Source organism: Micropterus dolomieu, linkage group LG01 (assembly GCF_021292245.1).
Source record: "Micropterus dolomieu isolate WLL.071019.BEF.003 ecotype Adirondacks linkage group LG01, ASM2129224v1, whole genome shotgun sequence".
Lineage (NCBI taxonomy): Eukaryota > Metazoa > Chordata > Actinopteri > Centrarchiformes > Centrarchidae > Micropterus > Micropterus dolomieu.
In genome coordinates this window covers 23,881,401-23,909,371 of record NC_060150.1, presented here as the reverse complement: position 1 = coordinate 23,909,371, position 27,971 = coordinate 23,881,401, and the positions used below count along the sequence as shown (strand labels likewise).

At 40.8% G+C, this 27,971-nt stretch overlaps 1 protein-coding gene across 1 annotated transcript in view; it reads left to right on the top strand.

Annotated features, from left to right (window-relative positions):
- Nucleotides 1-27,971, top strand: part of plppr5b (phospholipid phosphatase related 5b) — a 162,456-nt gene that overhangs the window by 82,543 nt on the left and 51,942 nt on the right. Inside the window, exon 4 of the mRNA XM_046059629.1 lies at nucleotides 16,364-16,496. Within this exon, the coding sequence (XP_045915585.1) occupies nucleotides 16,364-16,496 (133 nt within the window). The remainder of the gene's footprint in view (nucleotides 1-16,363; nucleotides 16,497-27,971) is intronic.

Genomic DNA, 27,971 nt, shown 5'->3' with positions numbered 1-27,971 from the left:
CACCTCCACTATGTTATTTTATACATTTTAGATCCAGTGAGGTCAGGGTAACTAGAGGGGCAGTGAGGGAAGACTGCATTATCCCCCGGAGAAAAACAGCTTTTGGTTAGGCTGTCTTCTCCGTAAGAGCAGCTCAGCAATGGAACACAGTGCCTGAAACCATCAGAGTCTTCGTCATTCTTCTCATTCAAAAAGAATGCAAAAAAAACGGCTTGTAGAGAGCCAAACTTGTGGGCACTAATGCTTTCTATGAGCATTTAAATATTATATAATTATTTTACATGAATTGTATTTCTTAACCATAATGTTTTGTATGTAATTTCATCTAGTGATTTTAAACCTGTGATTATTTTTAAGGCTGCCTTTTTTACACCTGGATGGGGGACTACCAATGAAAAATAGCACTTTTTAGCTAACTCGGGTACATTTACATTGTTTTAATGTTGATTAATTAAGTTCTCACACTGCCACAATACAAACTGTCTGTCTGCTGCCTGACTGAACTGTCTGTTACTCTGTCCTGGGTCTGGAAGATCAGCCATGTGTGGTGCATGAAAACACTGTAGTCTGGATGTTGTCCACAGTCCTCAGATTCTGGTCTGTAAAGGAATATATAGTTGTTAGAATTCCAAATGGGAAAGATCGGTGTAATTGGAAAGAACATTCATCAACATGATCAGATATTTTTTATTGAATAGGGCTTTGTTGTTCTCTGACAGGACTTCTGTGTCTACATTACACACCAGGTCAATGTGCATGACACTGATGGCTGAAGCTGAAAACAATAATAAAAAAGTAATAACAATAGTGATGGATTACATCACTTGCACCTCGTCTTCCCCGTCCTGCCTCTTCTTCCACGGATCCCGGCAGCCGTCCTTACTCTGCTTCGCCTCGACCCCGGTCCTGGTCCTGTCCCGGTCTGTGCTTGGCTCTAGAGTGCAGTTCTCATCGGAGACAATAATGCCGTCACAGTGGAAGCTCTAACATGCAAAACCACGTACATGTTATGAGTCTAACACGAAATTCACGTTCGTGTAGTGTAACTGATGGAAACGGGAAAATGTGTATCAGCCTGTTTTTAGCTTTGCCCAATGTTACCGCAGCTGTTAGCACAGCTACCTGTTACTAACGGTTAGCTAGGCAGCTCGTTACTGATTAAAACTTGGTCTTTTTAAACCTATCCAATATTAACATGCTAGCTTGATAATGAGTACTAACAGCCGGGTTGGTTGTTTATTTTCATAATGATAAAGTTGTGTTGATGTTTTCTTACCCCTGATGTGAGCCGCTGCATCGCGCTGCCCTCCGCTCGTCACAGAGTTGGCAACGCGCGTTCACGGGTTTTGGGGGCGTGGCTATTCCAGCTTGTACTTCTTCACTATTTTCAAATGCAGATGAAGTTCAATGAAGAACACAGTCATGGACAAAGTACTATTGCATGATTCATTTCGTTTGTTATATACCTGGAAAGGGATGCATGAGGTTGTTGTGTACCGGGAACGCAGCATCACCAATTATCACCTTTGGGATTCGGAATCCTGTTCCAGGAAGATTGGCTGGTGGGGGCAGGTTCTGTGTGTATTTAAGAAACATTGAACCAAATCTACTCTCCTTGAAGATACCCCTGTCACTTTCCTGTCCGTACCCCCCTACATCCACCATGGTGAAGCGATATCTGGAATCGCAGGTAGCCATCAGAACAGTGGAATGGGCGCCCTTGTAGTTAAAGTAGTCGCTCCAAGCGGTGGTGCTTTGACATGCCTTGACAGTGTCTCAATTCAGGGACCGCATCCTTCGCAAGGGCGTGGCCCTTGCTGCCTACGAAGGCATACGGGCGCAAAAGGCCGAACCGACCATTGTTAAATGAGACAGTCTGGTCTACGGAGGACTGTCTATTGCGTCATCAACTGATCCTGGCCTTACCCATGCGTGGGGAAGCGCCGCTCCTGTCGCCTAGCAACCTTCACAGCTGCGGTCCACTGGCATGGAGAGGAATATTTTAATTTTAATATTTTACCTCTTAATAGAGGAACTAGAGCTACGTTCACCGCCAGCGCCACCGCATGATGTATCTCAGGCTGAGAGAGGAGCCTGGCCAGGTAAATACGGGGGAAAGTAACTAAGAAAACGTTAAATTTGATATGTATTTAGGTACTATAGGCTTCCGAAAGCTAACAGTGATGTGACCCACAGTTAACGTAGTTTATTGCTACTGCCATTTCACTTTAACAACATAATTTCATATTTAAAGAAAACCTAACTTACTTTAATATTAAAATATTGACACTGTTTTTGTGATTGATCAGAAAGATATACAAGCCTTATCTAACTAAGCTCTCTACACTTCATAACAGTTGTTCTTCTCCTTGTATCCCTAAACCAGCCCAGGCCCCTGTAATGCAGGATAAATTTCAGTGTTCCTGTGCTGGACAGGTTTTTTAGCGAGCAGGACACACGGCCAGATTTCCGGTTGAGCAGGGAGGCCCTGGGAGTGCTACTGGGTCTCCTAAACCAGGAACGGAGACATGGATGGGGTGCCACGATTGAAACCCTGGTGTTTCTCTTCTGGCTGGCAAGTTGGGCATCATACAGGGTGGTCTCCAGAGTGTTTGCAACGCCTCGATCCACTGTCCACCGCATCGTCCACAGAGTCACTGAGGAGGTGGTGGCCATTCGCCACAAGGTCATCCACCTACCGAAGACCCAGGATAAGTTACAACCGATAACTCATGGGTTTGCAGGGCTGGCAAGACACAGAGCCTTTTTTAAAGCAGCTGGAGCAATCGACAGCTCCCATGTCCGCATCAAGCCACCAAGCGGCCCTGATGGTCAGTGCTACAGGAACAGGAAACTGTTTCCATCCATCATCTTGCAGGCTGTCTGTGACCATCAGGGCCACTTCATTGACACCTGTGTGGGCTGCCCTGGGTCGGTCCACGACTCCAGAGTGCTCCGCTACAGCCCACTGTACAGGAGTTCACTCTACCCTCCTCCAGGGCATTTCATCCTTGCAGACGGAGGGTGACATTTCAGGTCATAACAGCATGTGCCATCCTCCACAACATCTGCCTTGGAGCTGGTGACATTGTGGCCCCAGAGGATGAGCCTGAGGAGGATGAGGCTACCCTGTCTACCCTGGAGGAGGTTCCCCCTGACCACCAATATTTTTAACAGGCAAGTAAAAGATCAGTAAATTCCTATTCATATCCTAACAATTCTGCCTGTTTGTAGAGATTTATTTTGTCAAAATAAGATTGTGAATTAGTATTTTGTGTGCACTTCCTATTATTCTTGCCTCTTACTAAAACATCTTAGTGACATGGCAGCCGTCGATTGACTCAGCCCTGAAACCCATTGATGGACGATGCGGTGGACATTGGAGAGATGCATCCACACCTGCTACACACTCTGGAGACCACCCCAGATGATGTCGTGCTGACAGAATACACCAGGGTCTTTATTGTGGCGGCCCATCCAGGGTCTCCCTGCTCAGCGGAATAAATGTAGTAAATATGTTGTAAATAGTTATAAAGAAAGAAGAAATATTTTATTTTAATTGATTAATAAATATTATATATATATATTATTATTTAAGGATTATTTTTCAGCAAGTCTCTCTAGTAGAGAGAACAGCCTGTCCATCCTCTCTCTGCAACCTCATGTCTTCCTTGAAAAGCTGAAGCAGCTCATCCTCTCTGTCCCTATTTCTCTTTCTCGGCTGGCTCTCCTCCTCCTCTTCCTCCTCCTGGTCACCCGCTGCAGTACTTTGCCCTGGTGTGTCCTCAGGGAGAGAGGCAATTACGACAGGTGGGGTGGTGGAATGCCTCTGTCCCAACACCTCATCCACGAGGACAAACCAGGGCCAAGTTGCAGCAGTGGGCTTCCCCCCTACACCCTCTCCTGACCCTGGACACTTGCAATCCTAAGGCACAGGAAATCAATCATGGTAAATAACAACAGCAGAAAAACAAATTTCAGCAACCGTGTTTATTAACGTGCATGGCAGAAATGAATGAAATTAATATACAACGTACAAGGTAAATGTATGTATTATATTAAAACAGGGTTGTAAGATGAATGCAGTTTGTAGTTCCCTTTATTCTACACAGTGAATGATTTATACAAAAATTATTAAAAAAAATATATATACAGAATATATAAATTTCAAATTACACATGCATACTTTGTATTTTTTATTTAATTGTCCCACCTTTTTTTTGCTTGGAGGGAAGTCACCCACAGGCACATTTTCTCCAAAATTGTTCTAATCACAGAGAAACAAAAGAAATGGTAATTTTGTGAAGACTGGAAAAGGTGACAGGGCATGACATAGACACAAAAACACAACAAAGGGTTGCCCCATCTACTAGTTGTCTTATTGTTAAAGGCTTTGTATAGGATGGGGGCTCATTTAACTGTAACTTTAAATACACAATGATTAAATGCAGATATTACAAAAGGGCTATTGATACTTTAATTACCTCCAAGCCACGTTGGCAGAACGTGGCTTACGTTTACTGTCTGAAAACCAAGCAGGGTTCACAACCCGTCTAACGTTACGTGGTATTTTTATGTACATAATATGAAGTATAAGTGATGTATAATATCACGACAATCTCAATAAGACGTAGGTCTGACTCTGAACCTCTTCGATTTTAAGTGAAGACGTTAAAGGCTTTATTTTTGAGGTTGTAACATGCCCAGCCGAGTTGCATTTAACTTTAGCACATCAATAACCTCAGGTAATGTTAGCTTGCCAGTTAATCACTTAACTCACGTTAACTTATTCCACAATACTATTCTTTAAACGACACATTGTGCTTTTATGCCTCTTGTTATTTTTAGTGATTTGAAATCCAATACTTAGATTTATAGGTAAAATTCGGGGGGCTCAACTCCACAGCCACAGCCGACGCCATTATTTATGCTGGGACAATCAACCGGCGCGCAATGAATCTCGGAATACCTGTGGCAGCGAAGGATCCAGCTGTTGGATCCTCCAAACAGAGGAAAAGAAGGCTGCATTTCTTGGCTGCATTTGAAGGAGCCTTCGAAATGGGACAGCCTAGTCGCATCGACTGTGACATATTCGGTCTTCAAATGCAGCCTTCGAAGGATGTGGTCCCTGAACAGCTTCTCGGTCTACGCTGGCGATACAGTTGGGAAAAGTCCCACAGTCGCCAGAATTCAGCTGCAATTGCTTCCCATTGGGTGACTGAAGATGCTTTACAGACATTCCGGAAGACACTGTACTTGACGACAGTTTGTAGCTAGCTGCTACAGCCTGTTGGCTTCCTCCTGAAGCTAACATTTGACTGGTCTCTGTCTAATGTCTACAGGCGTACTGTGCATACAGTGATGTACGATCAATGGCTGCACGTGACAAACCAAATCTGCTGGCATCCAAAAATATCTGAAATGCATTTCCTCATCTGAATCTCTGTGGTCGAAATAGCCCAGAAAATTCATTAATAGGGCTGTCCCCGACTAAAAATGTACATAGTCGAATCAGAATGATCAAGTCTTGCCTATAGTCGAATGATCGTTGAATAATGTGTGTGTGTGTGTGTGTGTTGGGGGGGTGTTACACGTGCATGAGTGTTACAGAGCTGCAGTTTCTATTCATTGGTCACTCCAAATTACACTGTACATTTACAGCTAAACTGAGCCTTATTGTTGACCCTTTTGTCTCTGCTCTGCTCGCCAACTGTTCACTGGTCTTGAACCGAGTTGTGCATGCCCGTTGAGAATTGCATGCATGTTGCGGTGCTTCAGCAGGTATATTCCAAGTTACTGTTTAAAAACGATATAATATTCTTTGTGTGGTTCATCAATTATGATAAATGATTCAAAGTCCTGCAAGGTTCACAACTCTGCACAGCTGGTGCTCTGTCTCTCTTCCTCTTCTACCACACGAAACACACACACACACAGACACACACATGCTATGCCCATACATGCGCACTGACGCCCCCTACTTTAAGGGTTAGGGTTACAAATTTGGTTTATTTCACACTCTTTAAAAAGATTTATTCAAAAGCTTCTTTCGTTTCATGCTTTACAGCAATATTTATATCTTAATAGGCTGTATATTAACTTATTGGGAGAAAATGGTAGTTCTATGTAAATTGGACATTGAGCAGCTCCAAAAAATCCAAAATGGCAAGATCCTCATTTCATAACGCTGCTGTGATGATTCAAGCATGAACAAACATGGACAGACCAAAGAGAGTATGTGAAGTGGGATATTTACGTTTTCTCTCCGTGTGTGGCTGTGTTTAAGGCCAAATCGAAGTATACAAAATGTATGTGATCTGTGTAACAGTGCCAAGTTAAAAAGAGTTAGTTAGCATGCAAAGATTGTGTTTGTGTGGAAGGTACTATTACTAACATTAGTTTAGTGTTGGCTGATAGCTAAAGTTACAAGATAACCTCGCTTTAAACGATCACAACAATAAAAGCTCAATGAAATCACATCAATAATGTTACATGTACAATAGATAACAGTCGTATGCTTAGCCAAGTACACTAAAAAACTGTCTGCCCAGTCACGTTATCTGTCTGTAGAGGAAGAAAGTCATTTCAGCATGCTAGTTGATAGTAGCTGGCAAGTCAGTTGTGAACTAGCCAAGCGGGGGAGAATCGTGGTTCTCTTGAGGTCTTTTGCTGTGTCGTGTTCTGATTGAGCACATGGAGGTCGGTCACTCCGTCTGTTCTCCTCTGATTTAAGCTAAGCGCTAAGCTACTTCGTTGCTTCTGTTAGCCTGTGAAGTTAGCTGGTGGACTGTGTCATGGCCGCTGGCTAACTGAGCTAGCATGCAGGGATCTGCTCCAATCAGAGCAGGAGGAAAGAGAACACACAGTAGCCCGACTTCCACATAGAAATGTGAAAAAAAAATAGTAATGGTACCAGAAATAAAACATTTAATCAATCAATAAAAATGAATAATAGCAATAATATTTATAGCAATAGTAATGATAATAATAATAGGACTAATGGTAATTGTAGCAGCAGGTGTTTAGCAGCAGGTGTCGTACATGGGGGCAGTAGGTGGCTCGCAACCACAGACCCAGACTCTAGAGCTCCAGAGGCAGGAACGCCTGCAGAAAGTGACAGGAGAGAGGAGAGAGATGAGAAAGCACAAAACTACAGAAGAGGGAAGAAGTCGAGTTAGCAGCATAACTAAGGGATGGTGTAGGGCTCTCCTGAGCCAGCCCTAAATAAAAGCTTTATCTTAAGTCTACTGTTAAATGTGGAGATGACGTCTACTTCCCGAACCCAAAGTGGGACCTGATTCCACAGGAAAGCTGAAAAACCTTGTGTATTTGCAACTTCAGTCCAAGTTGGTTTGTTTCACTTCTCCTCTACTCCTCTACCTTGTCTGCCCTGTTCACCAGTCGAGCTGAATAAATCACTGTGGCAGCACCTGGGTGCGTGGCAGCTCTGTTGGTTTCAGCTCCCAGCTTCAGTACCCAACGTGACCACATAAACTGGCGGGCGCATGAGCACACTTGGACGCATGCTTGAATGCACTGTACTGTAATCCCTGACAGGACTTTATGCTTCTGGGTGTTCAGCCAGGTGGAAACATTCAGACCAGGCAAGGTCAGGAGGTTGTCTGTACAGATCCCGGCGGGGAAAACCTGTAAATGAAAGATTAATCCTTCAGTGAAATCGGCCAAGCGCTGGAAGCACAACTCTGGGCTCGAAAGACACAGGAGCATGGGGCACATCCTGGAGACAAGTAGCCTCAGTAGTGTTTATCATGTCCAATTGTGGGCCTCTGTCATGGCAGTTACTAAGAACACAATGACCTTTAGCTATAAGTTCCAGTCCAGCCCTGCAGTCTAGCCATCACTGCTTTATCACTGTGAAAAAGGTGGTTTTGTTCTTGCAGAGCACTGTTATGGCCTGCTGACACAACTGTACGGGGGTTTTCAACTCCCTCCATGTACTACAAAAATAAATTCCCGATAATGTAATAACCCCCAATAATGTAATGAAAATCTCCTCTTCTACATCAAAAATGTAATAAAACCTGATAATGTAATAACTTTCCAATAAGGTAATAAAATGTCTTAACCAATAAAGTAAAAATCTCTGTACCAATAATGTAATAAATTGTTACATTAACAGGAGGTTATTACATAATTGGGTTAACCTTATTTTTGCAGAACCCAATAATGTAATAATTTCCCACTATTGTAACGACTTGGCCGATGTTGCATCAATAATGTGTTAATGTTTTGGGAATGCATTGTTGATGCAATTAAGTCATTATTTTCAAATAGGCGGAAATAGGAGTACTTTTTGTTCGTGAATATTACACACTAAACCTCCCCCTTTCCAATAAGAGAAAATTATACACACTATACCTTTAGAAGTTGGAGTATTGTCTTTATTGTCTGTATTGATCTGTATTGAATGTTTTCACAATCAAGTTCTTAGAATGTAATATGACATTCTGCTGCCTGCTCTAATATTCTAACACTGCTCAAAATAATTAAGGGAACACTTAAATTACACATCAGATCTCAACGAACAAAAAAGTTCAAAGTCTTTACTGTATATTGTATATGTTGTACAGTATATATACTGTATATTGTAAAGTTCAAAATCTTTACTGTATATTGTATATGTTGTTGAGAACAATGATGAGTCAGTTGAAATCAAAGTTACCAACTTTGAGGTTGTTTGAGGGCTGGATTCCAAATCACACCGAAAATCAAAGGAAAAAAATTAGATCACAGGCAGATCCAACTTGTGTGACTTTCATCATGGCAACTCATAATGTCACTGAGTTGTGTGCACGACCCCCACGTCTGTATGCACTCCTGACAACTTCTGGGTATGCTCGTGATGAGACGGTGGATGGCATCCTGGGGGATTTCCTCCCAGACCTGGAGCAGGGCATCAGTGAGCTCCTGGACATTCTGTGGTACTACTTTGCGGCCTCGGAAACACAGTTAGATAACATCCTCGAGGTTATAGCACGTGAAGGTCTGTGCGACTCTCCAAGGAAATGCCTTTGCAGACCATCACTGAACCACAGTAACGTTGACCACAGTAACGTTGACCACAGTAACGTTCACCGTAGCGTCTCCAGACTCTTTCGCGTCTGTCATATGTGCTCACTGTGAACCTGCTGTCGTCTGTGAAGAGAACGGAGCACCAACTACGGACCTGCCAACTATGGTGTTCACTGCATCCTTATGTAAATAAATGTGTACTAAATAATATTTCCACCATGTAGTATGTAAAACTATTGTACTTTGTATTTTTGTTGTTTGTTTGGTTTTGCCTACACTCTGATTAACTAAGGATGTATAATAAGACATGTAGCATCATACAGCGATGCAGGACTAAAAAGATTATTGGCTTATTTGGCTCTTTGACTCTCTTTTCATCTACCATAGACCAATGGCAGTGCAGCACTGTGGCTATCCACAAATAAAAAATTATGAAAAGTACTTCGTTATCAGACATGATTATTGTGTTGTCCATTTGAAAATAATGACCAACTTACAAAAACAATGCATTCCCTAAATGTTAACACATTATTGTTGGTATGTTATTACAACATTGGCCAAGTTATTACAATACTGGGAAATTATTATCAGGTTCTGCAAATATAAGGTCAACCCCTCTAAAAAAAGAGTTAAAGGGGTTTGTAGTTTTCAGCAGCCACTAGAGGTGTTGTTTTCAGATTGTGTTGCATCATTTTATATTATGTGGGTCACCTAAGTTACAGCAACTGAGACGGTGGAGACGCTGTGTACCTGAGTATCGGTTAAACGACAATAAATCTAAATTGAAAGTTATGAAGCAAACAGTGGTAGTGGTAGTGGTCCGTGTCAAAGTAGCTGGCTGCATCACTATCAGCTAGTATAAACAAATCACTCCACATTTGCTTTGTAACGTTAATCGTTATCAATACTTGCGGACTAAAATCAACACTATTACATTATATTGGTAGTACACAGGATAGTACTATGGATTGCGTTACCTGGATGAAGTACTATAACCATACAACTATAGTTTTTTGCACCGGACAACGTTAGCAACATGTCGTCGTTAGCCAGCAAACTAACGTTATCTAGCTGGAGCCAACAAAGCACAAAATCACAATATGTTTCACGTGCTTTGCAGTAAAAACAGACGACAATATTCTTTACATCTTAGACTGTGACACAATAACATTACTTACAGCTGTCAAAAATACCTCTCTCTCCCTGTTCTCCAGTCTTCCTTTAGCTTTTTGGCTAACAGCTGACTTGAACAACATTAAGGTCCAGTGCCGCTGACCTGCAGTGCAGTCGTGAATTCACGTCAGGGATGGTGCGTTCAGTAGCGCAGCATTACTTGGATTAGTAACTGTAATACTATAACTGTTTTAGAAATAGTAATCTGTTACATTACTCTTTACTGGGAAAGTTAATATTACAGTATTACTGCCCAACACGTTACGTACCACTGATGCGTGAGAGCGACTGTGGTACACTGCGCAGGTGTGGAATGGGCAGCTGAACGCAAACGAACATCCTTGTTGATACTTGGAAAGGAAGAAACCTTTATGTTTTGTCAGCCTTAAGATGTCACATCCTTTCCATTTCACTTGGCCAACTGCTGTACCACCCCCCTTTACTACCTTTTTTAAAATTATAGATCTGCATGATTCTCGTGACTCAGATTTTCGGGTCGGAAAATCCGGGATTCCGGATTAATCCAGAAAAATCACAACCTTGATGAAATGAGCGGAACCTGTTTTTCAAAAAGTTTGACTCCACCAGTGCCCCCAATCCACACCTCAGCTGTGGCCCTCCTCCTAACTCTGCCAGAAGTTCCATCATCCCCCCAAATACGATGTGTGGGAGTGTTTGACAGGTGTCTCAACCTCTCCCTGAGGTTGAATAAGTTGACTTCCTACATTGTACCAGTAGTGCCCAAGTGTAGATGTTGTATCAGTCTGTAGTAGCCAGCTCACTGTTGTTAGCGGCGGTGTGCGATTGTGGTTGCACAAAAGGCTGGGGAGACTAACATGCTCAACAAGCTGGTGAGGAAGGCCAGCTCTGTTGTTGGTCTGGACCTGGATTGGCAGTGGTGGAGAAGAGGGTGATGGACAAAATCACTTCCAATTTGGAGTTCTCCTCCGATCCCCTGCAGCTGCCAAGAACTGTGGCAGCTGAGTAGCACCTCCAGCCACAGGCTCATCCCACCCAGTTGCAAGATAGAACGTTTCAGTCGTTCCTTTGTGCTAACAGGCACTTGACGATAAAACAGTCACACACACACACACCAACTCTGACTTAACATAGCATCACTGGGTACATATATACATATTATTGATCCCTGTCCAGACTTACAACTCTAATCAATTTAGACTTAACCTGTTGCGCTCCCCTGGCAATCTTTGCACACCTGCTTTATTTAATTTTTATTTTCACTTAATTGTTGTGTGTATTTCTGTTGTGTTTATGTATTTAGCTGCTCTACTGTACATCTTGCTACTTTCCTGTAATTTGCTGCGAACCTGAAGCTGAATTTATAGGTTTGAATTTCTACTACAAACCAATAAACATGTTGGGGACAAACACATGAAAAACGGCTCACACAGTCTAATGAAAAGTCATAGATTATAGCCCGCTCCCAAGACATTTTTATGAGTTGACGAGTTAGGGGTGATTTTATAAACTTTGTGAAAAGCTTTCTACGGCAAATTCTTAATTATGTGTGCCTTGTTGTAAATTCGGCAAATGTTATACATTAAGTTATTCTCTCATGACAGCCAAGGACCCAGCAGGGACCCAGTGGGAATCTGCTACAGATGTGCATGGGACCCTTGTAGATGGCTTGGTATTTCACTTGAGATGGTTATTGCCTGTATCATTGTGATGACAATTAAAATCATGCTGATTACTCATGGAACACATGGCAAACGTCTTTCACATGTATTCACCTTAAAAAGAGTTATCATCAACAGAATTTTTGAGCTGATGTATTTGTTTTTTAGAAATTTGCTCATCCCAGACATAAGTATCCTATGAGGAAAATTGGTGTACCACAGGTGCACCTGGAGAGCCTGGCTACCAAGTAACCAATCCGTGCTGTGCTGGTCATGACAATAGAACTTGTTGCTTTTTTGGACAGAAGCAGGCCTGAAAAGATTAACTCAAAAGCAATCATAGGTAAAGGTACCAGGGGATAGACAGGAGAGTCTGTGTATATTTTGTATGTATATTTTAATATATATTATTACTTTCTTATTTTCATTATCCCTAGTATTATTGTGACCACCATTGTTTTCAATTGTTTTCCCAGTCCAAAGGGAGTTACTGCATTGGAGGGAGCTGGTCAACTGCACAACTAGTGATTTGTTTAAGGCAAATTACACAGACATGGTCAGAATGCTTAAAGAGGACATATATATATATATATATATATATATATATATATATATATATATATATATATATATATATATATATATATATTTTTTTTTTATTTATTTATTTATTTTTTTTACTTCTCATGTATTTCAACAGTCTGTGTGTCAATTCTAGAGATGTAATTTTTGCATTTTGACAGCCTAGAATGTAAATGTACTTTTAGACTTCAAAGCCGTTACAGCTGTTTCCTTTTGTTATGTATATGCAAAATTGTTTTGTATGACCAGGACCCCACTATTCATTAATCTAACATGAATATGTGATGAGGGCTTTTGGGGGTTCTGGATGTGGATAAATATTATGGGTACATAATACAATACAATAAGGGTTGTTGGCTGGTTAGGACTCCCAACTACAGTAACTGTTTTCCCATATAGCTGGTGTGCCACGGTTGGATGGCTGCCAAGACTTTGGCCTTGGTAATAGTGAACAATTTTGATGTTGAAGCCGCTGGCGTTGCAGTAAATGTACTGGTAGTTGTTATTATGTCTGAAGTCACTGGTGGCTGCAGTCTGATGGAGAACTGGCTGGTGTAATGTAGCTGGCTAGCTGTTGACCTGTTGGCAGCAAAATACAGCAGCTGTCACATATTGACATTGCACTGATTTTGATAATACATACAAATACAAAGCAGAGATCAGTTAATGTTAAAGGCTCCTACAGATACTAACTCTTTGGGACTGAAGTGTTCATAAATTGCCGATTAGTACTCCATTATTTTGCATATAACTAACTGCATTTTATTTTGAGGACTTGTGCTGAACCAGGTGGAGCACCATGGGAATCTTTTACACCCCATTTACACCTGGTATTGAAATGCTATCTGGATCTGGATAAGTTATCCAGATAATAAGAAGGTACAAACATTGAGCAGACTGGGCAGCCGTCTGCCTTGACCGGTTGGGTGGAGCAAGAGGGGGAAGAGAGAGAGAGAGAGAGAGTGCAGAAGGAAAGATAACACAGTAGCCTAACACAGAGATGAAAAATAATAGAAGGGTGTGGCGAGATCTTGTGCCATGAGATCATGCAAGATTAAAATATAACGATATTTCTTGTCAGGTTAAAAGCTGTCTTGCGAGACTCACCCAATTGACATTTTCACACACTCTCCCATCAAGCATCAATTTTCCCAGGCAGTGAAAAACAAATGTATAACTGATAGTGACTTGTGGAGTGAATCAACTCCGCCCGGCTGATGCGACACTGTCGTACGCCATGATAGTAATGAAGTGAATCCACTGTCACGCTCTGAGTCGCAGCCAACTTGTGACAGAGTGGTAACATATCTGGTAGAGTTTTGCAATAAAAACATCAAATAATTGATTCGCTAGGGACTGAGTTGCACTGAAATTAACATGTATGGATTTGTGAGATTTCTGTGTTTTCAGTTTGTGTCTGAAAGAGATATTACCAATAGCAGTAGCCGAATGCACACCAGAGTATAGGGCAGGTAGACATAATAATGATTATGAATTCTTATTAAATGATGATGTTATTCTCATAATATTACGACCTTTTTCTGGACATGTCAGAGAACACAGATTTGTGGGAGAGATTCTGAATGGGCAGAACATTTTGAACATAAACATATAATTTGCTGAAACACAGGAGCTATTAAAGTCCAGGAGTTTAAAGCTGACTTAAAATTAAATAATTTATAATCAGGGTTGGGGAGTAACGGATTACATGTAACGGCGTTACGTAATCAGGATACAAAAATTAACTGTATTCCGTTACAGTACAGAAAATAAAGACTTAATCAGATTACAGGTACATTTTGTAAAAATGGGGTTTACACATAGGGATTACTTTGAGCACAAAGTTTCCATTAAACGCAAAGCGGATTGTTATTTGCTATTTACGTATTTCCTGTAAAAACACACAGCTAGTGAGGGATTTGTCGCAGATATTTATTGCCAGTATAGCCAGTAGTTGAATGTGGTTACGCCCCCTCCCATTCATGCAGACTCTGTGCGGACTGATTCCAGCTCCCAGTGAATGAACACGGCAGCCGGACCGTGAGACTCTGAGACTGACGGAGGCCAGTTTGACCACTGGGAATACAGTACGAAGGTGTTTTTTTGCCGGTTTAGCTTTGTCACCCCGGGGCTGAGTCAACGAATGAGGCTATGTTCGGACCTGTTCATGTCATGTTCACTTGGAGGCAGCTGAGCACAGTTTCGTTGCCCGCTGGCCCAGCGCAGCTCCCCGCAATCATTCCCCGCTGGGTCCCCCCCCGCCACTGGCCTGAAAACCTCCAGTGCTTGAGTGAAGGTGTAAACTTGAACAAGAAAAGCTTTTAATTGGACACTAAATGAAAGCAGGCCCCCCAGTGCAGGATGATTCATCAACGTTTTAAAATCGTTTTCCAGGAAATGACACACTCTAAAATGCCTTCAATACGACATACAAAACAACATTCTTTGTCACTGATGGGCCAGAACCTGCCATATGACTTACAGGCCTAGTGCAAGGCATCATATAAAAACATTTAGGCATAAACATCGATTTTGATTTCATGGGAATGGGATATAGTTGTATGTTTCTCTACATCTTGTCTTTATTTGCGTATTTGGTATTGAAGTAATCCAAAAGTAATCAGGTTACATTACTTTTATTTTCTGGCACTTGGATTACATTACTGATTACATTTTTTAACAATTAATAATTGTACCGGATTATATTTTTGAAGTAACCCTCCCAACCCTGTTTATAATTGAGATAAACAGGTGCCAAACGCACATTTAGAGATGTTACTTCCTCAAACAAAAGACTCAAAAGAGGAGGGCAGACTGAATCATGCGTATGTCAACATATCTGAAAGCAATACAGAATGCCTGAGAGGCAAGCCTTACTACAATATATTCTGTTAGAGTTTTAGATTTTAAATTGTAACCTGCCACTTGAAGTGTGTTTCACTTTACATAAATAAACATTTCCACCATAAAGTGGTGCAGAGAAATTCTCCAGAATGCAGGAAATTAAGTGTTCAATGCACAAAATTTTCATGTAATCTCATTTTTATCTCATGAACCAAATATTGCGTCCTTTCTCATCTTGTGAGCTAGGTGTCTCGTCACACCCATAGTAATAATACAAATGTCAATGACTAATAATAATCTTAATAGTAATAATAATTGCGGCAGTGGGTGTTGAGCAGGAACATGGGGGCAGTAGGTGGCTTGCAACCACAGATCCAGACTCTCCAGCCCAGGAGCCAGAAACACCTACAGAAAGCACAAAACTTCAAATAGGGAAGAAGTCGAGTTAGTAACATGCATTAATGGGATAACAATAAGTTCCGTGCATCATGGGAAGTCTCGTGGCAGTTTAGGCGTATAGCTGCATAACTAAGGAATGGTTCAGGACTGAGCCAGCCCTAACTATAAGCTTTATCGAAAAGAAAAGTCTTAAGCCTACTCTTAAATGTGGAGATGGTGTCTGCCTCCTGAACCCAAACTGGAACCTGATTCCACAGGAGAGGAGCTTGATAGCTGAACGCTCTGGCTCCCATTCTACTTTTGAAGATTCTAGGAACCATTGGCAGCAAATGTGGCGTTAATCTACTCTTCATGATTCTACATCAATAAATCAGGGATAGATGGAACCATGGACCAGATCGCATTTTTCATTAAATTATGTCAGCCTACATACACCTCTGTTCCTTCTCTCACCGTACCGTGAGATGACTTCCTCTTTCCCATATGTTCCTGTGTATTCCACAGCTGTTTCTGTACAGATGGAGCCCACTTAGAAAACAGTCACACAAGCTCTGGACTGTGTGACAGTGTGTGAAAAAAAAAATGTTGCTGCCAACGATGGCAACTTCAACTCACAAATAAACTGTTACTAAGCTCATCTGAATTCAATTTCCTCTCTCTTTCTCTTTGTCTCTGGCCTTTGTTTCTTTCAGATCACAGTAACAGAGACTGTGCTGTTCCTGGTCCAGTACACATCCAAAGAGTTTGACCGGTCAGAGAAGACAGTAGCCACCGGGGACTGCTGTTACCTGAATCCACTGGTGCGCAGGACATTCCGCTTCCTCGGTAAGTTTGAGACTTGTGTCTAGTTTTTAATTACTGCAACCCCATACAGCAGTTTTACAACTGTGTTGTGTCACAGACATAACCACCCATCCATCTCTCAAAAACCAAATGGGATGTAGAGCATGTTTTTCAGACAGGAAAATTGAATGCAGGTGTGACAGTTTGTCTATCCTGTAATAGATATTTATGGTTGATTTTAGATATTTATTGACCTTATGCGCTTCAGCGACAAAGAAGTGCTTCAAATCTGTTTTGTTTTAAAGTGGTCATTTGCTCATTTTCAGGTTCATAATTTTATTGCAACTCTTTTCACCCTGTGTGTTGAATGCTCTGTTTTACCTATAGAGTGATGCATCTCACTTGTACAAGATGGGTAGTTGGGAGTTTCACATGCGCAGTACCTACTAGTCAATCAGAATCAGAGTAGGACGGGTCCTGATAAGCCGATAACACAGCTCGGTTCAACAGTTAAATTTCCCGGACCAGCTTAGCAACTAAGACTGGAGCAAGAGTTTCAGAGTGGTTAATTATTAATCTGTAACACATTGATCTTTCATACAGAGCGTTTCAACTGAGCACTTTCTCTACATCAAAGTAACAACTTTATGTTCATTGACTGTCTAACGTGTGGTAGGGAGAGTGGGCGTGAGGGGAGGCAGCAGGTGGACGTCTCGTCACTGTGTGCTGCAGCTCAGTGTGTTTTTCCACATGTGTTTTTGAGGGCGCGCCTGCCTAACCGCTAAGTAAACATTATGACGTGTGTTACAAAGTGCCACAACATGGTAATGAAAGTAAAGGCTGGACTACAATCGAGCTGTTTTCCGTCAGTTCAGGAGCAGTGTTTTCTGTAGGAGATGGAAACTCCCTTTGGGGCTTCGTCACTTTACAAACCTATTACATACACAACAAAATATATATAACACAATAACGGAAAGGAACTAAGCCAAAAAAGCATAATATGACCTCTTTAACTTCCTGTCTACTCCAAAAGTGGGAATGTGTGTCCCGTTGTACAGATTCACATCACATTTTAGCAAATATAAATATAGACTAGCTTTATCATTTAACGTACAGCAAGAAGGACTGCCAGAGCTGGAGGACAATGAGGGACTTTCTTTTCTCTCATACAAACATCAACCACTATTTACATAGCAGCCCTAATTAGGTCAGTACTCCCACACATCTCTGGGAGCAGCTGTGATTGGTCAGAATGTGTTTTTATTGTGTTTATAACAATATGGTTTCATATCTGTGTCTGTGTGCAATTTAAAATGTGTTTTATTACAATATTTCTTCATCCAAAACAGAGTCACAGTCACAGTTAGTTACACTATTACACACAGTCCAGTTTTCCATGATATGGGCTTATTTGTTTTGTAACATACTCATGACACTGGCTATAGACTGACAGGGAGACAGCTTCACACAAAGTGCTGGAAACTCAGGTAAACTCTGAACCGTTACAGTAATATTTTTAGTAAGTAATCCATGCCCTTTACATGATAGCGTTAGCTCGCCTGCCGCTTTTCAGTAACTTACATTACTATTTGTGTATCTTTCACCGGAGGCTCAGCAATGTCAACGCAGCTACAGTAAATGTATTGATGATAATGAAACGGTTAGTGAACTAGCCTGAAAATTATAAATGAGATTGTTGCCGCACTTTATAACAGTTAGACCGCAGTAACTGAAGTAACATTACTGTGGTGAATGGGTCTTCCACTGTGTTATTTTCCTGTGCCATTATGTTGCACTATTTCATATTATGTGGGTCGTTACAGCGACTGAGAGGTGGAGAATCTATGTACCTGAGTATCGGTAAAACGTCAATAAATCTAAATTGAACACTACGAAGCAAACGGTAGATCAATATAATTTCTTGCAGGCTAAATCAACACTTTGACATAATACCGGTGGTACACAGGATAGTTATGTGGATCATGTTAGCTGTAGTAAGTAAAAAAAAGCCATAATATTATATATTATATATTGTACCGGATAACGTTAGCAACTGCTCAGTGTTAGTCGTTGAGCTAACATGACTCTCTCCGTGACTCCAGCCTTTCTGATGTTGACTGCGTTTTCATTGGACATCATCTGATTCTGTTTGGCCTGACAGGCTTCAGCCCATAAACCTTTGTTATTTTGAAATCTTATGTGAAGTTTATGTTGGAGTTTGTGGTGGAGTCTGTGTTGTGCTGGGAGCCAGTTGTTTTATGGTGTTGGTGAACTGCATTTTGTTAGCTGCGATGTAGTTGTTGTAGTCGCTTTAGTTGCTTAAATCGGAGGCTACAGAGCATGCAACTACATTCCGACACCATCAAATTAAAAACAGAATAGTGGCTGTTCCAAGCAACAGAGAAAACATGTGTGCTTCATTTCTAAGTGAGGTTACAGCCATTGACATAGATTTATTAAGTGATTTAATTGAAAAATTACATTTAGCCCCTTTAACAAAGTGTAGGTTCACTACAATCTACATATTTTGGACAGGGAAGGCATCTGGTTTGAAAGAGGAGTGAAAGTGGCCATTTACACCATAATAGAGAGACCATCACTTGTTCCCCACTAACAATGCTATCCTTTCATTCTATCCCAGAACAATGAAAATACACTCACAATTGGCTTCATGTAATAATGCCAATGATGGTTACCCAGACATGGCCTAATGTGACCTCTGAGGTTCTCCACCAGGTATCAGAAGGCATCCACCTCCCTGCATCACATACTGCACAGCTGAAGCCATATGCTGATATTTTCCACACAAGTACCTATAAAATAAAATATTTATTACTAAACTAATACCCCCCTCCCTCCTCTCTTAATCTGCTTCTGTCCGTTTGCAATTCCCACCAAGACCAAGCATTTGGCAACAGAGGCAAGGAAAAACTCCTTCTTAGCAGGAAGAAATCCTGAACAGTGGAGAGAGAGAAGAGGAGGAAATATAACACAGTAGGCCCAACACAGAGATGTAAAATTATAATCATAAGTGGATTGTTAAAGCCTGATTTATTGCTTCTCTGTCATCTGCAACACAATGGGCCTCACACAAAGATTTCTTCTTAAGGAGCCTGTATGAATGATTTCAGACAACTTGTCACATTCACGTTTTCTCTCAGTTTCAATCTTCTTGTAAGACTGAAGACTCATTCTCTTGCGCCTCCCATTTTAGATATGGACAGCTTTGCCTTAACATGGCCACAGAAAAATCAACCTGTTTAACACAAATTTTACTTAGATCCACATGGTAAATGTCCTAAATGTCAGAAGGTGATGATAAACCATGACACGTTCAGAATAAAACACATTTTCTCGCACATTCACAGACATCTTTCTGCAAGTCTGTATTGTACAAACCTTATAGATCAATACTTACAAACATTCATGCATTCTTATAGGTCAAACAGCAAAAGAAACTTCTAGACTGCTCTGTGATTAAACTGTCATGTGTTGCAACGATGGAGCAGGTGACAAGAACTAGGACATGACAGTTGGTGGTGGAAACAGATATAGGCCAAACATAAAATCACCACAAGAATAAATAAGGCAGAAAATTAAAAAAACAAGACATAGAACCAACAACCCCCAAAATAATACCCAAAATCCCCAAACCATGTCAGAAACACACACACACACACACAGTTTGTCAAACATACACATTGCAGCACAGCAGTGGCCTCTCCTTGTCCTCTCTCATGCTTAAGTGAGAGCAGGCGATAAGGCTGCAGAAGAGGATTATTACCTAGATCCCTGAGGGAAATCCACTTGATGGCCCAGCTTTACCCTTGCATTTACACATCCAGCATGCCGTTCATGCTGCTCGTTAACATTAACAGTCCTCTCATTCCAGGCTAAAGCTCCTTTCATCCCTTAGAGACTCATTGGAATTGGTTGTCATGTATTATTACCTGTACATTGTGACTGAATGAGGCTTATGTCTTAGTGTTAATTGATGATAGTTTTAAGAAGCAGTGACCTCTCTTTAAAGTGTTCTTTTATATAGTTTCGATAGTTTAGATATGTAGTTTCAGCTATCAAGTTCCTTTTGTATCTTTGTGTTTCTTTTACAGTAGCCATGTTTTCATCTAATTGTCATGCGAAATTTAAGCGTACTTTTGAACGCTAATTTTTGAAAACAGAAAAAATAAATAAAATATGTGCGTTTCTGTCAGCTGGTTTGGAGCGAATAAACCAGGCTTGTTTGGGCAACTGATTTGGATGCCTGGACCTAACTCCAGGGTTCTTTCTAGGCACATCACTTGAAAGGTGACCCTGGGGCAGACCTGGACCATGCTAGAGAGATTACATACCTTCTCTGGCATGGGAACAACTGGAGGACATAGCTAGGAAGAAGGACATCTGGGCCACCTTATTAAATGCTTGATCACACTAGAGTGGCACTTTAGTGGCACTAAAGTGGCCTCTCTTTCCAGCACCATGCTAGTGTCAGTCTCTCAGCTCTCTGAGCACACAGTTTATTCAGAAAATGTATTTATGCAATTGATTCATGTCTCTTAACTGCCTGTGCCTCTTTTCTGGAGCTGTTTAGAGGAAGGATAGCCTAAGTAAAGAAGGAATGGTGCAACACAGCTCATAAGCAGTTATGAGGTTCATGTCTCCAACGTGACGCCCAACCTTTACTTTATCTTGAAGAACACTTTTGTTTTTGTGCAGTGATGGACATTCAACATTCCAGGCGTGCTGTTGTGAACCAACAGTGTGGATTTGTGCATTTTATATCAAATAAGTTTGGACTACTCCAAATTCTTTCTCTCTCCCTGAGAGAAGGAGGAGGGGGTTTGGATTATCAACCCTCTACAGACAGCCGAAGCAACTCCAAGGAAGAGGTGAAAGGTTTCTCTCCCTAAGTGCTGTTTCTTGGCAGTCTAATCGTAAAACTTGCCACTTCTGATACCGCAGCCAGATAACGCTTGGTGGCTGACTGTTAAAATGACAAAAGAAACACTCACCAGTGACTAGTTTTCCCTGAACTCTTCTCTTTGTAAGAGAGAGCAGGGAACCCTAAACTGCCCCCCCCCACACGTAACCATGGCAACTGACCTTCCTCTTTGTTTAATTACCTCACATCAAAGGAACTCCACGACATCCAGGGACAGTCCGCATTCCTTTGTGTGGACAAAGGAATACTGTCTCCTTATAACTTGCCATTACCTTGTTTAATTAAATAATCTTTTAGTTACGTGATTAGGTCTCTCCACTCCATTTGAGTAGTTATGTCACCATGTTGTTGTTATTTGTTGTTTAAAAGAATCTAAATGAGTTAATTTTGCAGTGTTTTAATTTTCAGCAAGGTCACCTGACTTTATTCATTTTTTTTTTAACTAATGTTTGTTCACAATACTTTCTGACCCTTCCTTTAGAAATGATGATAAAAATTGTCATCCTGTACTCGATTAATTTTCCAGCAAAAATAACTAAATTCCCCAGCTCCTGAGAAGATTGTGTTAGAATTAATCAGAGCTATCCTCATGTAACCCGAGCTCCCCCAAGTGGACAAAAAATATTACATGCCATTCTGAAATGCTAGCCTCAAAGTTGAACTAGTGACAATTGTTTTCCTTTTATCAAGTGCTTAAACTAAGAACGGTACAAACGTTGACAATTAAGGTTTGATTGTGGGAAGATATTTGATTACAATACGCGCAAATAGATTTTTTTTTTTTTTATTAAGACGTATTAAAGTTAAAGAAAAGACAAGCCCTCCCTCAGGGGAAAAAATGACTGCCCTCTGAGAACCACGCCCCAACAGACAAAACAGCGACACACGCTCTTGTTCGCTCTCTTGTCCTCTGCTTGTTCCTGGCTCTCCAACTGCGCTTCAGCACGCGCCCAGCGTGCCCCTCTCCCGGCAACGGCCTAAGATTCGACCCGGCGCAGCAAAGGCTTGTTCGTTTCAAGCCACGCACGCGATGTGCCACGACCTCAGCTTTCCGTCGTTTCAGCAGCTTACTTGCGTTTTATTTTCTTTGGTTTTGTTTTGTTAAAAGTTATCAGTCGGTTAAGTTACACTAGTTTAATTGAAGAACAACCGAGTTCTTTTCTTTTTAAGCTTGATTCGTCGAGCTAATCTCACTGAGGTCGGACCCAACCACGTGGTCCCGCCAGCAGTAACAAAGGACGACCAAACCTTTGACCCGAGCCAGGGTTGGGAAGGCCCCCACTGCGAGTTTCTTCAGTAAGAGCAACAAAAGACAGACCTCAGGAGCAATTCCCTGGCAGAGAAAGCGACTGGCCGACGGCTTTAAGCTGTCCTAACCGAGAAGGCACGGATCTCAGCCAGTGTGAGGCCACCGACCAGCACCCAGCTGGGAGAAGCGACACGCAGTAAGACCAAAACACTGCATTCTGTGATCAGTGATGTCCCATAGTTGTTAATAGATTATCTTTAACGCGTTCATTAGCTGCCCGTATGAGTCAAATGCTCCCCACAATAGAACCCCTTCTCATTGTTTAGCCATTGTTTATTTCTTTGATGTATTTAACCGCATTTTATATCACCTTAGTTAGTTAATAAACTTCACTGTAATCAAGGAATTGTCCCTGCCAAGAGAATTTACCCCTTCGATATGAGACTGACCGATTTATTTAAGATAATTGAGCGATTATTAACTAACTGATCACTAGTGAATAATTGTATAATTATTAAAACGCTACCCAGAGGTCCGGAGACTCTGGGTTAATCAAAACTCCGGTGGTGCCCCGCGAAACGAGATATTTATGGATTAATATTTTCTGAATATTAAAATTCATAATTTGGTATTATTTCTCACAAATTTATTAAAACAATGTAGTCATGCTACACGTGCTCACTTTCAGTATAGATAATGTATGTATGTATATGTGCAACTTTATTTTACAACTTCTGGTCATCTGTCTACTTCTGTTTCTTGACCCCTTGAATTTTGTTGTAGTGATGCTGCAGATATGAGCAATTACTTTGGGTGTGAATGAAATGTGAGTAACTGCCGGAAATGATGGGCAAAAATAAGACTTAAGCTTGAACATGAATCATTTAAAACAATTTTTAGAGGAAATAGCTCATGGCACACAGCACATTTCTCATCTGTGGTACTAATTCAGCTGAGAGAGTTTGTGTTGCATGCAGTGTTTGAGAGATGGAGGCAGTTGTCTTTTAATATTTGGGGGGTGCAGAAAAGTGCTTCTGCCCTTTAACTAAATGCTTATGGCTCAATGAAGCAAACTGCATAAGAGGTGCAGAATTCACTCTTCACTTTGCCAACATCAGCTAATGGGTCTGTGGTGAGCTGCCAGTCCCTCTTTACAGCAGCATTAGCAACAGCAGTTATCCCAAATTACAAAGCACTATTTAACATACAAAATCTGGAAATCCACATCCAATCCAATTATAAACAGTGTGTCTGCCTGTGTGTTTTATGGTGCATTTGATCCATAGCTGTTGACAACAACCTTTGGCAGGCCTTTTGGGCACAGTGAGAGAGCACACATGAATCTCAGACTATGATGTGCTATGTTGTGCAATCGGGTCTCCCTGCACTGCCGAGCTCCTTGAAGAGGCTGAGCGCTGTTCTTTGCCTGCCTCTCCCTGAGCTTAAGAGATCAGAGGGCTTTAGATTTTAGATCTAGATGATAGTACAATGATTGGACTGCCCTGCAGCGTTCAAACAGTACCTACTGGCAAAGCAACACTGGAGTTTCCAGATTTTTGAGATTTACCTGTTCAATAGCATCAACATTTCAAAATCTATTCACAGTTAACTGGCTTTGGTTTTAGGTCTATTACTTTGGTCCACACTGAAATATATAAACAATTATTGATGGATGGATTGTCATGCAATTTTATACTGCCCAAAGGAAGACTTCAATTGACCTCGGTGATCCCCTGACTCTTCAGTTAGTGCCATTGTATGGTCCAAATTTTGATTTGTCCAAACTTTGGTTTATGATCAAATACCTGCAAAACGTATGACTTTCCCATGAGCTTCAGCTGTACCTTGTGTTGAGTGCTAATTAGCAAATGTTAGCATGCAAATATACTACACTAATCTACAAACTTCCCCACTCCAAAAAAAGAGCGTCCCTATATTTTTTTCAGCTTGGATCCTTCTGTCCTCCATAACACATTTAAGAATTCTAGTAAACGTGTGTTTCCAAAACAAACAAACACAATGATAAACAATGGATAAAGATCTCTACTTGCCAAGATGCATTATGTAGTGAGTTGAGTGGCAGACTCACAGTGAAGATAGCACATTACATCCAAACAGATGGGAAGGCAGATGGGGAAATTAACAGCTGTGTTTGATACATGACATCACCACCCATCTCAAGTTGAAAGGATGCTTCTCTCTGTTTGCTTTCATGAGATGTTTATTCATACTCACTAGACTTATCCTAACCCTGATCTGTGGATGTGATACTTAGATATAGATTACTTGAAATAAAACTCAGGTCTCAAATATGCTAGGGGCGTGGTCACCATAAACAAATAAAGGCGATCTCAAAAACATGGGTAAACTCCTATATTATGTCAAATGTACATCTCTATTGCTTTAAATAAATTAATTCAACATTAATATTCATGCCATTTTCAACACTCTGTTGATTACTCATCTGAAGTGTCCTGTTTCAGTCACAGTGGGTGTCAAGGGTTTGGCGTCCAGCCAGACTGTATTTTGTAGTAACATAAAAGTGTCATAAGATGACAATGGCTACATTTGAAGGATCATATGGAAACCATGCAAACCACTGAATATTCCACAACACGGTCCTGCAAATGTTTCACAATAAAAGCTTTTTTTGAAACGAAGAGATTCTGGCCAATGAAAAGCTAGAGGGCTTTTAATTCGAAACAGGTACAGGATGCTTTGAGTTTGTATTAACAGTATAATGCAGTAACAAAAACAGAATAGGGCAAATGGGAGCAGATCAGAAAACAAGGCTTCATATTAAAATATGACCAAATGTTAGGATTTTAATGGTACACAAAATTCTCGGTTTGGTTTGTACTTGGTTTGGGGGGCACGGTTTGGTATGTTTTTGGTACCCTGTTCAGCACTTTGGTCAACTTTTGTTGTTTTTCAATGTGCTATAGAAATAAAATTGACATTGACAGGAAGAACCAAAAAAATCAAGAAAATGACATTTTTGTCATTTAATTTAAAGAACGTAACCATTCAATAGTGGCTCTTTGGCCATAATTCTTACTGTCACAGTTAAGGCAATCAAATACTGGCAATTGTCAATAAGAAAGACTTTGACCTGTTTATAATTCCTGAACTGCAGCTTGCACTCATTTATAAAATGGATATGCTTAAATTCAGTTAATTTTTTTATATGGTCGCATATGCACAAAAATAAACACTCTTGTAGCATTAGTTGTGATTTTAACACATTCTGAATCTGCAGTGAGAAGCTAACTGAACTAGCTAACTGTGGGAAGAAGGACTCGCCTTCCAGAATATTCCACTAATCAACATATTTGGGTGATGCCATCGCATGTTGCAATACAATTAAATCCTACATATCTGAAGTGTTTCCATGGACATACCCAACTTCAGTTGAAAATTGTCAGCATACCATTTTACACTAAGCTTGACTTACCTGGCTAACCGGACTCAGCCGACTAATAGACAACAACTGGTACACTGCCAAAACTTTCTGGGTAAAAAGTTGCGCACTAGTATTTCTGTTCCACATATATGAGTAGTAGACATAAATATACTATTTTGAAAGTAATTGACCCTTTGCTAAACCAAGCCGCAAATACGCATCTGGCCAATCACAGCGTTGTACATATCTCGCTCTAACTGAGGTCTTGACACTTTCATGGCTGTGCTCCATGGACTGGTATGCAAAAGGAGTTGTTTTCTAGCTTTTTTTTTGCTGTAGATATGGTCAAACGCTAAGTACAATCACTACCCAGCATAGGCGGAAATCCCGGGGGGGACGAAGGGGTCCCCCCCTATCTGAGGGGTTCCCCCCCCTTAAAAAACATAAAATAATATAATGATATATACATAGAATAGTTGTCTAAATAGTAAAACAATACAAACGCAAACAGGGAAATTAAAGTGCGTTTTAGGTTTAGAAACATTTTGAGTCCCCCCTCCCTTCCTGACAGTGGTTTGGTCCACAGCCTGCTTTCCCTCACAGGAGTCCGGTCGGGGAAAACCAGTAATCCTTCAGTAGTTGTGGAACTCCAGTAATGTTAAGCAGGCTGTAAGGCTATTTTATGCACTTTAAACATTGGATGAACTGATTCTTTTGTCTTTAATAGCCTGAAGATGAGTCATTAATAAATTAATCATGACTAAAAGTTATGATAACCCATTATTTTTCTATGAGCCCACTATTATTATTATTATAACAGTACCTAGCTTGTTCGGTAGCTTGTTTAACAGCTTGTTCGATTGTAAGTCACCTTCTACAGCCAGAGATTCGTAGATTGATCAGCTGGGGACTGAAATAGTCTGTTTTGTTCGCTTACTCGGCTCTGACCGGTAACAAGGGCCGAGCAGTGTCAAATATCCAATTTTCTGCTGTCACATTGAACGTTACAAACACGCTGCACTGCGCCGTGTTTCATGTCTGCACAGACAGTAACCTCGTGTCACAGCCACACACACATGCTAAAACATATCTTAAGTGTGTGGAAGTTATTCACGAGTGTGAAGAAGACGCAACGCTCACTACATCTGCAGAGAAACACACAGAATGAGACGCTGTGGATATTGTAAAGCAACAGTGAACACAGCTGCTTGTGATGATGTCATTCATACTATGGTCTCTATCGGTAATTAACAACAAGCCTCCTCCACACGTGGCTCATCTGCTGCTGTGAAAACAGAATTGCAAGTGAAAAGTAAGAAACGAGTTCTTTTAAATAAAACTGCTGACAAGTAAAGTCAGAGCAGACAGAGAGAGACAGACAGGTGTAGGTGTGTGCTTGTGTGTCTGACAGGGAGAGCAAGGTGAGCAGATTACTGTAGTGATTAAACACAAAAATACATTGGAGAAATAGGTAGAATTAAAATGGTGTGCAATTTATTTTCAGCTCCTTCCAGTGAAAATGCTAATGTTATTTTATAATCAATGTTCCATTATGACCATACAATTAAATGGACCCCAGTGAGAATAGCTAACATTTATACTGGTGCTGATGGGGATCCTAATAAAAATAGATTTTCCCAATAAATAGTTACAAAAATGTTTGTGTATACTGTCAGTTATAGTTCTTAGAAAGAAAGAAAATCATAATCCGTCAAAATTAGAACCGGCAGGTAAGTAATTTGAATCAGCCAGGAAAAAATAATCTGTGCATCTCTTACTACAGGGATAATCCTTTGTGTGAACCGATATTAGGCTAATATTGTATTGTATCGTGTGTGTATATATATATATATATATATATACATATATATATATATATATATATATATATATATATATATATATATATATATATATATAAAA